At 41.5% G+C, this 16,123-nt stretch overlaps 2 protein-coding genes across 2 annotated transcripts; one reads left to right on the top strand and one right to left on the bottom strand.

Moving 5' to 3' along the window:
• Positions 1-720: 720 nt before the first annotated feature.
• On the top strand, positions 721-9,584 carry si:dkey-96l17.6 (kinesin-like protein KIN-14I). The gene is made up of 19 exons (XM_035639033.2): positions 721-762; positions 1,169-1,261; positions 1,444-1,566; positions 1,881-1,973; positions 2,094-2,154; positions 2,237-2,370; positions 2,968-3,144; positions 3,319-3,482; positions 3,602-3,714; positions 3,914-4,020; positions 4,853-4,952; positions 5,074-5,266; positions 5,460-5,640; positions 5,799-6,036; positions 6,667-6,827; positions 6,928-7,032; positions 7,221-7,318; positions 7,400-7,478; positions 7,614-9,584. Exons 1-19 carry the CDS (start codon positions 721-723, stop codon positions 7,662-7,664), a joined length of 2,313 nt encoding a protein of 770 aa, XP_035494926.1. The 3' UTR covers positions 7,665-9,584.
• A 146-nt stretch (positions 9,585-9,730) lies between these two features.
• On the bottom strand, positions 9,731-15,827 carry LOC118313531 (cytochrome P450 1A1). Its single transcript, XM_035639035.2, has 7 exons — positions 15,558-15,827; positions 14,853-15,473; positions 13,812-13,935; positions 13,617-13,706; positions 11,870-11,993; positions 11,705-11,791; positions 9,731-11,531 (listed from the first exon to the last, which is right to left on the bottom strand). The coding sequence occupies exons 1-7, from the start codon at positions 15,825-15,827 to the stop codon at positions 11,249-11,251; spliced, it is 1,599 nt and encodes a 532-aa protein (XP_035494928.2). The 3' UTR covers positions 9,731-11,248.
• Between the last annotated feature and the right edge of the window lie 296 nt (positions 15,828-16,123).

Here is a 16,123-nt window from a genome sequence, read left to right as displayed (position 1 = left end):
AAGAAATATTGTACATGGAGGAGTAAGTGAAATTACCAATAAACCACTGAAAAAATTAGTATAGTTGTCTATTCAGAAGTAGACCCAAGTATAGGTCGATTGGACAATTGTTCTGCAGAACAATTAAAAGTACTAATGGTGAAGTAGATCTGTGTCCACAGCCTTTTACTGTTGTAGTTTTTGGAGATAGACTTAGTTTTATCTATTTTATATTTAGATAGAGTTGTCCAGTCGTTCCCAAACTGGGGGTTGACCCCAAAAACTCACAATAATAATAATTTAGAAAAGACAAAAAATCATTTTATCACCTCTTTGGGTCTCCGATACTCATTTTGATGAAACGTTTCAAGGAGTCCAGAGGGCAGCCAGTCCACTGGTTCAATCTTATGCAACAAAAACAGTGTCTTTGATATCGATAGCATGACTGTCAAATAAAATAAAAAAATCAGTATAACCTTCTGAAATGCAGTGACGTAGAAGTGGAAGGTAGAGGATATATTGACGTGAAGTGCAAATAGTTCAAAACTGCGAGTACAGTGCGACCGCAATACAGAACTTGAGTAAATACATTATACATACAGAATATATATATACTCCCATGGTTCTGAACTGAATGGTCATTTGCAGCATGATATTTCTGCAGGCGCATCAGAATCTCAGCTGTCAGACAGCAGTGAAGCAGATCCGCCAACAGAAGCTGAGAGATCACCAGATGTCAGGATGTACATACCGTACGAGTCCGCCGAACTCTGCATCACTCAGGTAAACTGATGAGCATCATCGGCAGGATATAAAACACACAACAAATAGTGTGGCTCATGTAGCAATGTATGTACATTAAGAATGGAATCAGTTTTATAACATTCTGACTGAAAAACATATATGAATCTGTAACTCAACCAAAGTTACTGACCAACATTTTGAGGGCAGGTAAAATATTTTTTATTTTATCTTATGAAATGGTGACTGTTATTCAGAAGTGTGACTGCAGGCTCTGTCTGCCGTTCAGTGAGAGCACATGCAGGCACACAATGAAGACACTGTCAGTGTTGTGTTTTTCGCTCTCACTCACATGGCTGCCCTGATGCAGCGGCTGTGGCCCTAGAAGGCATATGATCAGTACCAGGATTATATTTTATGTATTTGAAGTCCACATGTTTACACTCAGATAGCTGACGACATGGCAGCAATGAAGAGAAGACACTTGGAAATGGTGCAAGAGCTGGAGGAGAACTTACAGATCACAGCACGGGAGAACCAGGTGAGGAAGTGTGTGTGTGTGTGTGTGTGTGTGTGCGTGCGTGCGTGCGTGCGTGCGTGCGTGCGTGCGTGCGTGCGTGCGTGCGTGCGTGTGTGCGTGTGTGTGTGTTTGTGTGTGTGTGCGTGTGTGTGTGTGTGCGTGTGTGTGCACTAACAGTAATGCAAATGATGGTATGTTCTCAGGAATGGTCCATGCAGAAGATCCGATCTCATTACCAGAACAAGCTTAACGCTCTGCGGAGCATCCTGGACCTGTACCAGGGGAAGGTGGAGAAGAAGAACACTGACTGGGAGAAGAGAGTTGCGGTCAGTGTTGCTCATCAGCCAGTCCATCTCTCCTTCTGGTTCATCTCTTATTTAACCTATACTTTCAAGCCGACGTTCTTTTCTATTCTTTCCCTTGTTATATAGATATCGGGCTCAACTCCTGCAGCTCTCTAGTTGTCAACTTTGTTCATTCTGGTCACAAAGTTAAAAAATCAGTCAAACTCTCAGTCCTCTTTTTCAAACTATGGTATTAATTCATCAACCATGCTTCTGCACACATTGCAGCCAGTATAGATGACATATCAGACAGTAATTCATGTATTTCTCTTCTCGTTCGGGCCTGTTTTCTGCAGGCCTTGACTGCTCAGAACGAGCAGCTGCTGGAGGAGCAGAGAGCTGAGAGGAGTAGGAGTAAAGAGGAGGCCCTGCAGTGGCACAGAGAAAAGGTTGAATAGGAATCTTTCTTTGAACTGGAGCAACCTCTTCTGGCCATATTACAGTGCAAACTGTTTCGTTTCCTGCATTTCATAATTATAAGGCAGATATTGCTTCTCTCTTTTTCTCAGAGCAAAATGCTGGAGCTTTTCTCCACCAGGCTGGACATCCTGCACAGCCACCAGGCCTCCAGTGAGTTTACATGAATGCAATCTTATGCATGTTGAACCTTTACATATTATTCCTTTTCTTGATGCTCTGTGGCACTGAACAGCACTACAGGAGCTGCAAATGGCCCGACAGGAAGTAGGGAAAGTACAAGAAATGTTGATGGTGTCATCACAGGACCGGCAGGAAGCCACAGAGGAAGGTGCAAGCTCAGGCAACAATGGACAACGACAGACTTTGGTGGGTTGGGATTAGATACAATGACATGTTGGCGCATGATTATAAACATATTAACCAACAACCAAAAAAATATCTAACCTTCCGAGAGACAATAAGTCAAAGATCTCATAACAAAAATGGGGTCAAAAATCTGATATTAACACATTGAATCTGTTTGAACGTGTGTATTTGAAAGGGAGCCAAAGTTGCAGAGGTGGATTTCACAAACGTAAGCACATAAAAACAAAACCCATGACATGACAAACTAGAGTGGCACCTCTGCCAAGGCACAATCCTACACATGACTGTCTAGTTCCTTTAGCAGAAAAAGGAAGTGGTCTGATAAATTATTTATCTGTCATAAAACATAATTAATTTGTGTAAAGAAAATTCCTGGATCAGCCCTTTAATCTGCATCTACACCAACATTTCATGGGTTCTTCCCAGGCCCAGGCCCCATCAATCCAACACGTTTGGTGGAAATAAGTTGAGTGATTTTTGTGCAAACAAACAAATAAACCAACAAACAGACACGGGTGAGAACATAACCTACTTGGCGGAGGTGAAGTATTTGTGATTTGGGTGTTTTCTGCCCCTTTGCTGTGCTACTGTTTGCAGGATTGCAGTGAGTCCGATCTGCCACTGGAGGGGGCCAAAGCCCGTCTGGAGGAGCTGAAGGAGAGTTTGTACCAGAGGGAGAGAGAGATCACTGAGCTGCTGGAGGCAGAGAGGAGGCCTGTCCCTCCCATCCCTCAGCCACCCTGCAGTGTTCTTCTTCCGACTGTCATATACAAGGTGCTGTTCACCTAATGTGACTGTGCAAACGATTCATTTGCCTGCATAATGCCTTGTTTTGAACACGGCATCCTCTGTTCTGCTGCAGTAAATACTTTTTTTCCTTGACATAAACCTTTTTTTTTACGACTGTCTTGTACAGATATCATGCAACTGCTTTGTTTTGTTGTCTAGGCTCATGCGATCTGCAGTGCAGTGGCTGAGACCAGAGCTCTTTTGAACCGGATGATTGAGCAGAATTGGGTTGCTCTGGTTGAAGCCAGAGACAAACTGAACCATCTACAAATGACTAGAAAAGACAGTAATGACAGAGTGGAGGAGACCACTGATCAAGAAAGGTTAGACATCATGGAAACAAGCTGGCAGATATGAACAATGTGTGGATTCGTATTGGTTGGAATGGCCACAGCCAGTCTGAGAACGAATTGAGCCAACTTTTGTGTTTTCTTCATTTCAGATCATATGAATATGAGTCAAGTTTGTCTTTACTGCAAGAAAGAGTGAGAGAGTACGAGGTCTCTCAAATGGCTTTAGACTCCATCAAAACTGGAGAAAGTCCCGTAACAAATGGTGACTAAATATCTTAAATCCCCTGTCAATGAAAAATGAATCACGACATTCACTTTACAATCCATCTGGCCGTCACGTAAACATGGAGAGTAATGTAATGTATCTCCTTAACGTACATTTGCCTGGCAACAACTGTATGTTTAGCTTAGTGTAAAGTGCTCCACTTATATCAGAGGTATTAATCATCTGTTTCACTCAGATTGTGATGTGGCCTCAGAGCTGGAGGACATTTTGGGACATGGGACGATCCGAACCACAGAGGGAGTGAAAAGTGTTGGTCAGCAGCTTCTCTTGATGCAGGATCAGGTCGGTCTTCTAACACACACGTGTCTCCGGTCAGATCAGGCCTCAGGTGTAAAACAGCTGCCCTGTATAGGCACAACAGGAGGAAGTGGGCCTCACCTTTCTTTTTTTCCACTGTAAAACATCAGTGGTGAATTTGATGAAATCCAGTTCCAAACTTGTCGCCATAGGGTATGATGACAATTAATAATCGTGAGAGAAGCGTCATGCATACTAGAGATTGACTGATTTATCAGTTGGCTGACAAAATCGCCTGATCTGAGCCTTTACCAGAAATATCGCGATGAGTGTTCATGTTTATGCTGATATGAAAACTTTAACTTACAGAATAAACTATGCAGAAAAGATGTGCATTTACGTACAAGATAGTATTTTCTTAATTCAAATTCTATATTTTGCTTATATTGATATTTTATTTCTACCTTTAAGAAAGTTTATGGTTAAACTGTGAAAAATCAAGTTTCAATTACATCTTTTTTGTCGTAAGAATTTGAGATCAAATGTCGAATTTTTTAAATATATATATATATATATATATATCTGATAGGATTTTTCAACTCCCTTACATTGGTATTGGCATCGACTCCCAAGAGATCCATATCAGTTGCTCTCTAATTTCATGATACTGTAATATAATGGTTCTGCGTCGTAGACTGTACTCATTATTGTCTGTGAATCAACACCTTGACCAGACTGTAGCAAACCCACAGATTTTTCTATGTTTCTAAGTTTTTAAGTTTACAGATACATAAAGAGAAATGTTTTTTGGATTGATAGGACATTTTAGTTATTTGTCTGTTGTCATACCTTTGTGTTATTATTATATTCCCTAAAGCTAAAGCAAATTCAAGGAGAGAATAAGAAAATAATTGAGAGCTACACTTCGGAGAGGGCAATGAGGAAGAAATTCTACAATATGGTGGAAGTTATGAAAGGTACACAACAGCATGCATTAAATATTTCTGCATGAAATGAAAGGCCAAAATAGATCCTTCTCAGTTCAATCCTCACTTTTTGAGGTTATCAAGGTTTCACTACAATCATTTTTCTTCCTAGGTAAAATCCGAGTGTTTTGTCGGATTCGGCCAGCGAGCGGGACCGAGGCTGCACAGGGTGGGGCCGTCGTCGTGGATAAAATAGATGAGTACTCTGTCAAGGTGGAAACCCCTCGCGGGCCGAGGGAGTTTCAGTTTGACAAGGTGTTCTGTGCTGATGCCTCTCAGGAGGACTTGTTTCATGATACTAACAGGTGAGGGGGGTGGTTGTTATTGAAAAATAGATTCTGATAGTTTATATAGTACAAATTTGTGAACAATTCAACCTGAAGTTATAAGTAATGTAATGTAGCAGATTGATGGAAGCCTTCTGAGAAGGATTCGATCCAACAATTTAAGATTTAGATGCTGTCGGCTCAACAGCTCAGACAATAATTTCCCCCACAGACTGATCCAGTCAGCTATTGATGGTTACAATGTCTGCATCTTTGCGTATGGCCAGACGGGCTCAGGGAAGACCTTCACCATGGTGGGGGACAAGGAACTAAAGAGCCCCGGGATCATGCCGAGATCTTTTCATGCCATATTTGACATCATAGGGGAGAATAGCACCAAATTTGACTTCAAGGTAACAGACAGGAAATCACCAATGTGATAGGATCTTATTGGAGAACTGGAGAACTTCATCGTCATCCTTTTCCTCTCTTCCTCTTTCTCCCTCTCTGTCCCTGCCCCCCTCCCCCTCCTCCTCCTCCATCCTGTGCTTCTTCACCCTTTTAACCTCAGGTTTCAGCCTATATGCTTGAGCTGTACAATGACAGGCTGCAGGACCTCTTTGTGAGCCTGGCCGGTGAGGCCCATGCACAGCCCCAGTCCCATGGCCAGGCCAGGCGGGTGGAAATCAAGAGGAACAGAAAGGGGGTTGTGTTCGCCCAAGGAGCAGAGACAAAGGAGGCTTCCAGTGCCCAGGAGCTCTACGCTCTGTTCCTGCAGGCCAGCGCCAACCGACACATCTCTGCCACCAGTGAGTTCTCTGTACCGTGCCATGCTACCCAGTTCAAACAGGGCCCTGCTAAATGGTTTGGATTAATCGTGTTAGTTACAGTCAGTGTGAGGGATACATCAGCTTGGTACATCATTACTGGACTGGACGGTGAGTGGCAGAGCAGCAAACTGTGAATCCACAACATTGTTTTAAGTCTTGTGTTTTATTAATAGGGAGCTGGGGCTACAACACACTGACAGGTTTTAGAAAATGCTCACACATTTAAAAGTAGTGTGGAAGAAAGGATAGTCCAAAAATAAAAGAATAATAAGTTTTATTAGTAATTATACAGTTTTTTTCACCTCATGAACAAAGTGACTAGAGCTGAAATGATTAAATGACTAATTGATTTGTCGTTCATTCAAACTTTTGATAATAACTCAATCATTTAACTCATTTTTTTTAAAACAAAGGTATTTTGAAATGTGACTTTAAGCTCTGGGAAGATGTGATATTGTTAAGTGTTTTCTGGCATTTAATTGACAAAACAGTTGTCAATTAACCAAAATGCTCACCTGAAGATCAATTAATAATGGAATATAATAGTCAGTTGAAACTCTAATAATCCACAGTCCATTCAGGGCCTTTTTTTGGGGTGTGTTTCCCAAGAGATGAATGTGGAGAGTTCCCGTTCCCATCTCATTGTTGGCATCATGGTGGAGAGCAGGAATCTGACCAATGGGAGCGTGAGCACTGGGAAGCTGAGCCTTGTGGACCTGGCAGGCAGTGAGAGAGCAGCCAAGACTGGCGCCAAGGACCACCAGCTGAAGGTTTGCTCATAGATTATGTTTTGAGTGGTCCATAAAATAAGGATTATCGAAAGTATCATGTATTTGTAATTGCCTCTTTAAACTCTCCTTTCCTCTGCAGGAGGCCAACTCCATCAACAAGTCTCTGAGTGCCCTGGGTGATGTGATCTCAGCCTTGTCTGCCGAACTGCCCCATGTACCATACAGGAATAGCAAGCTGACACAGGTTATCATCAAAAGCAGTAAATATTGACTGTCTAATGTGAGAGAATTTAAACTTCTGACTTCAGTCACAAATTATAAAGACTGCAGCAATGGACAGGAAGTTGCTTGTGATTTCTAATGTGTGGTCATTGACTGTGATGGAGAGATGCGGGTCAGTCTGATTCAACTGGTGCTTATCATCTCCCTCAGGTGATGCAGGACTCCCTGGGTGGCAATGCCAAAACCCTCATGATTGTCAACATTTCTCCCTCAGATTGCAACCTTGACGAGACTCTCACATCTCTCATGTAAGAAACAAACAGAGAGATTCTTTGATTCATTTTTTCTGAATGCTGACAAACACCTTAAATGACACCTGAACCTTTCAGTTACGCGACAAGAGTGAAGGCCATAACCAACAATGCTCAGAAAAATTTGGAGAGCAAAGAGATTGCACAGCTGAAAGAGGTACATGACACTATAATCTGTAGCAGTCACCTCTGTCAAAACATTATGTTTAGAATAAAAATGTGAGAATTTGATTGCCATATCAACACAGTCACAATAAATTTTATTTCTGTTTTCTTTTCTTTTTTCTTTTAGGTGATCAGGAAGCTGAGGTCAGGGGAGACTGTGGAAGAAGAGGATGTTTGAACTGTACTATGATGCACAAAAGTGCAGTAAAATGGTGGAATTAGATTTTTTTTTTAACATTCTTGTTTCTTGTATGCGTTGCTTCTTAGACCTTTGATTTTGTCATGTGGAGGGATGGGTGACACGTCTATAGGGGCACTGATAGTGGCCTTCAGAGGATTGCGTGCAGTTTGTTAATGGGTGCTGCCTGCCTGCATCTATAGAATGAGGCAGGGGGCCCCACATGTAACTGAATAGGAAAAGAGGAAGTCAGTTGGTCATTCAGTTTGCCGTCTATTGTATGTGGTAAAATGCAATGAGTTTGTAGCCCATTAGAACCTGAGAGGTTAAGTCTCAAGGACCCATGACCTGTCCATATGTCGTTGCAGGGTCAGATCCCATGGCTGGGAATAGATGCTCTCAAACACGCAAAGGCCTTGTTTTGTTGTTGTTGTTGTTGTTGTTGTTGTTTTTCTGACTGTCATGGGGTTCACTAAATAAAATTAGATCTTTATGACGGAAGTTAAAGGCTACTTAAAATGTGTCAATGTTGACATGGGAAATGTATGGATTTGGTCATTGGCATTGATATATTAAATGAAGTAGGCAAGGTCTCCGAGGTTTTATTTCCCCTTGAATGTGTTAATGCTACTGTTTCATATAAGACAAGAAGGCAATCATTTAATTGAGGAGGCGAAGAAAGATGACTTATGGTTAGTTTTTGGCCTTGGTTCGGACTAAAAGCAAATCCAAGGTGGCACACGAGATTGTTTTAGCCAGTGCTGCATTTCAGCACAGATGGACGATAATTTCTATTTGTAGACTGTCCTTTGTCTGCATTTGGGCCCGAACTTAATTGTTCAGCATTTTTTATCTATACCGCGGGCCCCACAAGTGCTTCCCTTGGTTACGCCACATTAGAGCCATGATTCCTATAGCTTTGCGTGCTGCGTTTTATTGGCAGCTTTAGATCAGAGGACACTCAGCGCATGTTCACTGTGATTTGTTATTCTTTAATGAGGGCCCTAGACTGCAGACTAGAACAAAATGAGGGACAAAGACATAGAGTGATGCAGGGAGCACATGCGGAGGGAATAGGGTTGATGAGGGGGGCTAAGGTCTCGTCTTCTGGGTGTGTTTTGTTAATCAATCCACAAAAAACAATTCACTGTAAATGGTTTACACACATGACCACCCACAAGCAAACTGTGATTGATGCCTGAACACAGCAGGCTAGCCCTCGCTACATGACTCCTGTCTGTGTGCTGCTGATTACAATCTGAGGGTTGCCATACTTCTACAACAAGGAGATTAGAATGATAGTTACCAAACTATCTGGTCTACACAAAGATGATAAATTATAAATATATAAATCAACTCCAACTGATCCAGATTCATGCTGCCCGAATTCTGACCAGGACCGAAAGAGAAAAACATTGCTTCTGTTCTAAAACCCTTTAATTGGTTGCATGTCAGCTTCCGCATACATTTTAGGATTCTTTTACTTGTTTTTAAAGCACTTCATGGTCTTGCACCTGTATTTATGTCTAACGTGCTTACAGTGTATGAAACAGTATGGCTCCTTAGGTCCTCTGGCACGTCAGTTAGCTGTTCTAAGGTGTAGGAGTAAAAACTTTGGTGTTAAAATCTTTTAACATAAGCTTAAAACTTAGGTCTTCAGCCTGGCTTTCGATTTACAGTAGTATGGTTAATTTGTATTGCACTAACCTGTATGGAAGGTGCAATACAAAAACATACTGTGTTGTAAATGTTATTCTATTTCACTGGTCTTTGAATATCATATTATCTTAATGTTTTTTACTGTCTTTTAAAATCTATCTTATGGTTTGTCTTTATCAGCATTTGTTTTATTCTTTTTAAAATTTTAGCTCTATACTTTTTATCGTCTTTTAAAATCTGTTTTACTGTATTTCCATTGTCAGCATTTGTATTTGTTTTGTCCGTTTTTCGGCTCATCGGTCAATTGTGAGGCATTTTGAACTGCACTAACCTGTATGGAAGGTGCAATACAAATACTTTTTTTGATTGATGATGGATATAACAAGTACAAGGTTAAGCATCTCCCTTTTTATTTTCAAGGTACATGTTTCTCTACATATGTTATGATATGCTTCATATAGGTCAAACTGTTTTACAACATTTTAGTGCTTAACAGGATTCATGTAAAAAAAAACTAAAAAACCACACATCATAGGCTATGATATTACTTCATATGATATTAATTCAACCAACTCCAACTTCAACCAAGGTCTCCTTCAGATGTGGTTTAATTCGTTAATTTGTTTTTATTTGCTTTGGATAATCATTAAATTCTTGGAATTGCCTCTATTCTCTCCCTCTCATTCAACTACCCATAATCGATTAATATGCAATTATTGTTGCCAGTTTGAATCCTTGAGACAGGCCATTGCTCAAGTGTTACAACTCGCTGGTCAACACAACAAAACTCTGTCAGTTTACTGGTATAACAACACAAGCACTAAGACGTCCCCTGCATAGATAAAAGTTTAAAACAGAAAATACTGCCATGAACACAACTTTCAAACTTTTCATTCTAAGGATAAAGTTCCCACAAGTAATTCTGCCTAACATCCCTTTTGTTCAAACACATACTGCCATGCTTCTTTACATTTAGCTTATGTAAATGGAACAGCCTGATTTCACGCTTCGCTGTCCACTTTACATCCCGGAATGATGTCTGGGGCTGTATCTAAACTGAGTGTGTGGGAGGTCACAGTACTGATGGGAGAGGAGGAGGAGGAGGAGGAGGAGGAGGTTAAAAATGTCTTAATATAGACTTTTGCGTCATTCCTCGGAGAGCCACCGGAGGAGACTTCGGAGGTGGGCAGACGAGTTAGCGCGGCAGTGTTTCCCTTGAAGCTACAGTAAAAGAGGAGGAGGAGCCAGGGAAGGGGGATGAAGACACGAGGACACGGGGGGATGAGAAGATGAAAGGGAATGTAACTGATGAGGAGGAGATGGAAGAAAAGTTGAAGCAAGGAGGGGGAAAACAGGGCCAGTGAGAGTGAGGATGAACCCTGCATGAACACTATTTGAGGCCTGAAGCGCTGATCGCCAATCTGAAACAGCCCCTCTCCTCCTCCCACAGTGTTTGACTGTAACTAATATCTTAAGATAAAGACTTTTAATGAGGGCCTGTTTTCAAGCTAGTTTCATTTTTTAATGTGGTGGGACAGTGCAGCGGAGGGACTCTGCCCTTTCCAAATACAGGCACAGAGGCACTTTGAATGACCCTCACCCTGCAAATATTCAATACAAACATTAAATTAGTTCATATCCAATGCTATAAATATCTATTTCTCAATGCCTTCAATACAGTTTGATACATCAAGTATGTTTCCCTTTTGTTGTTTGTGTGTGTGTGTCTGGTTTTGACGACATTTGCCAAAATAAATATTCCAGTCTGTGAACACGGAACAGTATAATGAGAGGTACTGCATTTCTGTGGTGTTATGAAGGTCAGCCAAAGATGGTGGCTTACAAACAAAAAACAATAATTAGTATTTGTGATTGGAGATATTCCAAAACAACCTCACAGAGCATCGTTTGGGGTTTTGAGGTTTCTAAAACCTCGATGAGACAGTTATACTGTATGGGCGTGGTTTCATTGTCAGACCAAAGTCGGTGCTGAGATCCAGCTCTTGCCCTGGAACGTTTTCAATTCGCAGCCCGTGGAGCAGCGTGGTGAGAAACACAAACATTTCCAAGCGGGCAAATCCATCACCAAGACAGCGTCTCTTGCCCATGCCAAAGATGAGAACCTTCTCTGTCAGCTCCTTGTGGAAGAGTCCTGATGGACCCAGGAAGCGTTCAGGGCGAAATGTTTCCGGGTCGCCCCACAGATCACTGGGACAGATTGAGAAACACAAAACACCAATAAAGCAATTAAACAGAAAATTAATATTGATCTACTGAAAAGATAATATTGAAAGAAACCTGCATATTTCACTCTTTACTGATACAGTATGAATGTCAAATCCTAAGTCGTAATTAAGTGATGTTTGCATGAAACTACTCACATATCATGATTGACTTGATACTGGTTGATGAAGACGCATGTTTCTTTAGGGATGAAATATCCATTCAGGGTGATGTTTCTTGTTGTACTAAAAGAGAGGAGATGAGGGTGAAAGCATGAACAAGAACACAGACAACCTTTACTGTACACAGAGCGTTAGTCTTACCAGTGAGGTATGGTGAACGGGACATAGGAAGCATGACGAAACACTTCATATATGAACGCCTCCGTGAAAGGCATCTTGGGCTTATCTGAAAACTTGGGCAGTCTGGCTGTGCCAATGTGGTCATCTACAAAAAAAAAAAGAAGAAGAAGAAGCACAAAACCCATTACAAATGTATGGAAAACTGGTGAGCTAGTTCCAAAGTCAACAGTTTGCAAAAGCTTTAAAATGACATATTTTTTGATTGACAAACTATATACTGTATTCTGAGAAGTGTACATAATCTTAAATATAGGTGCCGCTGATCCTGAAACATAAGCTGCATCTCAATGTCTTTGTGCTGGAGAAGATTATGTCTTTTGCTGGACCTCCAGGCCTGGCTGACAGCTCCAACCCCCGCCCCACATGTGACGGCATGTCCTCACAGAGACCAAAACAGAGGGTGCATTCAAATTGTTCAGCTAAAATGTTCAGTTCAATCACTAACAATGACCTGGTCAACAGCAGGCTTAATGTTCCATGATGGCTGATAACTTTTATTAAAAATGTGAGGACCTGCGACTAACTTGGCCTTGCTGTTTACAAGTACAAACACTGATATACTTCCAGATGAACTGAAGTTGGCACTCGGTCTTGCAACACGAACTAGAGATAATATAGTGGATGAGATGTGTTGTCTTCTTTGAGTGCCTAACATTTCACGGACACGCACTTCACAAACAATTACAAGGCCATAAATATGCCCATCTCTCAATTCAATTATGTCTCGTACCCTTCACTAATAAGGTTTCCATTAAAGTGGAGAGCCTGCAGTGAACAACAGAATAAAAGCTTCTCGGTCTATAAATTGCATCGATGTAAACATAAATCAAGTAATGACTACAATATGTTATGTGTGTTCAGTGCCTTGCGTGTTGCTGTCTTTGTGTCGGTCTGGAACAACTCTCTAACCTTTCTTTCTGTCTCTGGTTGTTTGTGCACCCCCCCCCCCCCACACACACACACACACCCCTCCCTCTTGTTCTGATTCAGCCTGTGTCTTCTCTAAGTGTGCCCCCTCCCTTTCTCTCTCTCTTTCTCTCGCTCTGTGAAATGCCTCCGAACAGAAGACAGCACCAGATCAGCCAGCCCACTTCAAAAGTAGCTCTGGCATCAGCAAATTGGATTGATCTTTTGTGAGTTTCTCTCGTGGCTGTCAGACTCTGTCTGTTCGGCAGCGGCACTTTGGCTGGTCATTGTTGGGTTTTTGTCATGTTGATTTTGCCTGAAATGTTGATATTTGATACTTCCTACCAGATATCTATGCATGGCTTCTCTTGTGGTGGTGATGATGATGAAAGAAACACATTTTTACCGTGAGTCCTTAAAAATGTATTTTAACTCAAATATTGAGTCCTATTGTATGTGAAGCAACACCTTCCTGTCTAAAGTTAGTAGTTTTGCTGTATCAGCAATAAACTACCAGCCAAAATCTTTTTCTCATCAATTATGTGTGAATAATTAATGAGCAACCCTCTATTTCTGGAGTATATTTGGAACACAATGACTGAAACATTCATGAAACTGGACAGTGGACGAGCCCTCACCATTTATCCCAACATGATTTTTTTCTTTTTTCCTCTGATGGGATACAGACAGTAATGCTCTCTGAGCAATGAATTGGCTTGTTGGAGTCTGAATCCCTGTCTGGTAAAGGTTTGAATTTGGAACAAACCACATTTTGTATAAAACAGACAGCACAAGAACGTACCTATCTCCTGGTGTATTCTGTCCTGGACGTCAGGAAACTTGATGAGGTACAACAGGCTCCACTGTAAACCAGCAATGATGGTGTCAAATCCTTCAGAAAATCACAAACAACACTACTGCAGTGAAAAGATGAAACGTTCAATGTCATTACCAGCACTCCTTGTAATCAACGATAATATAGCTGAGATTTTCTCACCTGCCCCAAAGATGTCTATAACACTGTGAATGATCTGAGAGTTGGAGAGCACAGTCGTTTCCTTATTTTCGTCCCTGTCCTCACAAAGTGCAATCAGAGCGTCTGTAATATCCCGGATACAGTTCTGCAAACACAAACAAACAACCACACACAATATGGCAGGTGATTTAATATTTGACTGTTGTTCTGTCTGTCGTCATTATGGTCACTTGATCATCAAGCTATCTTTATTAACAAGGGGGTGACTTGCGATTGTGCAGAATCTGAGGTTCAAAATTTAAATGCAATGATTAGGGAAGAGATGGTAATCAGTTATGGTGCGACACGTGTCTTTCAGTGGGTTGCCAATCCCTAATTAGAGTGTGTGCGAACATTTTATCCACTCTGCACAAGAACAAAGGCCCCTCCCAGGGAACTTGTTTGTTATTTTTTTGGCTACGGTTGCACTCACAGCTAATGCATGAGTGCAATGTCAGATTAAATAGTGGATAGCGAATTAGTGGGACTGATCTAAAGAAAAGAACACTTACAGACATGTCATCCACCGCATTATATCATGTAATATCATATCATGTTTGCATTTTGTGGTCACTTTGCAATAGATTGGCTCGACGGTCAAGATAAGAACTATCAAAACAGTCATCAGCTAGTCATTAAAATACATTATCATAATATTTAACCACACATTACGGTGGCTTGGTCTTCGTATTCATGAGAAATGTTTGTCCCTTTCTTTAAAATTAATATTTTCTATTGTGTGTCCTTCGAAACTTTAAACTGTGCTTTGTTTAAATTTCAAACAATAGTCCAATATTAAAACCAAAATACATATCTTACATAACAGAAGAGATATACTTTTAAAATGTATGATGAACCTGAAGTCCTGAAACCTTGAGAAGCAGATTTTTTCCCAACAACAATGTTTTCAGTGTTACTGTTGCTGCATTTATGTGTTATTACTATTTTATTTTATTTAGCATTTTCCTCTCACTTAAATGATATAGATTTCTGGTCTACCAGTGTATCTGCCTGCCTCCTTACCCTATCAAAGGTGTTGATGTGTTCCTCAATGCTCCTCTCCATGAATCCATTCATCCTCCGAATGTGCTGGACCATCTTCCTCAGAGATGGACTCGGAAAATAGCGAAATACAGGGAAGAAATCTGCCAGGTTCCCTGCTGCAAAGATCCTCAGGACCTCGTTGTTGATGTTGACAATAGTGAGAAACTCCTCATCATTGTAGTCATACCTTTTCCCAAAACAGAGGGCACAGACAACATTTGCCACCGAGGTTACCAGGGGTACGACTGGATCTATACCCTTCATATCTTGGCCAATTTCCCGTTTAGCAGCATCCTGCTCCCGAATCACCTCCACCATCTCGGCAGCCTCAGCACAGACGTGCTCCTCCAAGAGACAGGTGGCACCAGATCCCCTGGGCTCTGCCTGGGAGAAGGACCTGAGGGCATTCTTACACAGCTTCTTGTGAAGCATCCAGGCCGGTCCGTACTTCTCACTGAAGGTCATACTGGTCCCGTTGGCCACAGCAGAGAAGGTGAAAAGGTCAGGTCGCCCTGCGAAAGCATCCCCCTGCCGAACCAGCGCCTGTCTGATGGTTGTGTATCCACTCAGGACCACAACAGTCAAAGAGCCCAGACGCATCTGTAGTGAAGGAATGAGCCCATGATTGAATGAATCAGTAAATACTCAATCCTTAGGCCATTACACATATTTTACTGTATATACCTTGAAAACATCCCCGTACTGGAGCCTCAAGCTGGTAAGGGAAAGATGAATCTGGTCCCCCATCTGGAGGAGATTGCCGACAAGTGGCCACGGTGTGGGGCCAGGAGGAGGGGGATATTTAGTGTGGTCCAATTGGGGTTTGTGATGATGGCTCTTTCGGCCCCTGAGGGCCATCAGGAGGAGGGTGAGAAGACAGAGACCAATAGTGACACTAGACATGGAAGCACAAGGGTTCTCCTTGATGGGCAGAGTCCAAAACATCAGTTTCATCTTCTTCGGAAACGGCAGAGGGTGAAAGTGCAAAACATATGTTCAAGAGAGGAAAGAGATTCACATTAAATTAGTCAACAATTTTTTTTTTCAACAAAAAGTATAAGCTACAAAAAGGAATGAGAACCAAATGAAAAAAAGTGATACAGATATTGACAGATATAAGAATGAAATAAGGGAAACAATTTTGTCAGAAAACTCACCATACAGTGACCACTGTAACTTAAAAAAAAAGAAAGAAAGTAGAGAGTCTGAACCAGACAACAAGAGAGCAGAGAGACAAAATGACTCGGCAG

This window comes from Scophthalmus maximus, chromosome 19, assembly GCF_022379125.1.
Source record: "Scophthalmus maximus strain ysfricsl-2021 chromosome 19, ASM2237912v1, whole genome shotgun sequence".
Classification (NCBI taxonomy): domain Eukaryota; kingdom Metazoa; phylum Chordata; class Actinopteri; order Pleuronectiformes; family Scophthalmidae; genus Scophthalmus; species Scophthalmus maximus.
This window is presented reverse-complemented; position numbering and strand designations above follow the sequence as displayed.

Coding starts and splice junctions, on each gene's coding strand:
- si:dkey-96l17.6 (XM_035639033.2), top strand. CDS start 721: ATGTACATACCGTACGAGTCCGCCGAACTCTGCATCACTCAG. Junction 4,021..4,852: donor TTCTCTTGATGCAGGATCAG/GTCGGTCTTCTA, acceptor TATTCCCTAAAG/CTAAAGCAAATTCAAGGAGA. Junction 5,641..5,798: donor GCACCAAATTTGACTTCAAG/GTAACAGACAGG, acceptor TTTTAACCTCAG/GTTTCAGCCTATATGCTTGA.
- LOC118313531 (XM_035639035.2), bottom strand. CDS start 15,827: ATGAAACTGATGTTTTGGACTCTGCCCATCAAGGAGAACCCTTGTGCT. Junction 13,707..13,811: donor TATAGACATCTTTGGGGCAG/GTGAGAAAATCT, acceptor GATTTTCTGAAG/GATTTGACACCATCATTGCT. Junction 11,792..11,869: donor CCGTTCACCATACCTCACTG/GTAAGACTAACG, acceptor CCTCTCTTTTAG/TACAACAAGAAACATCACCC.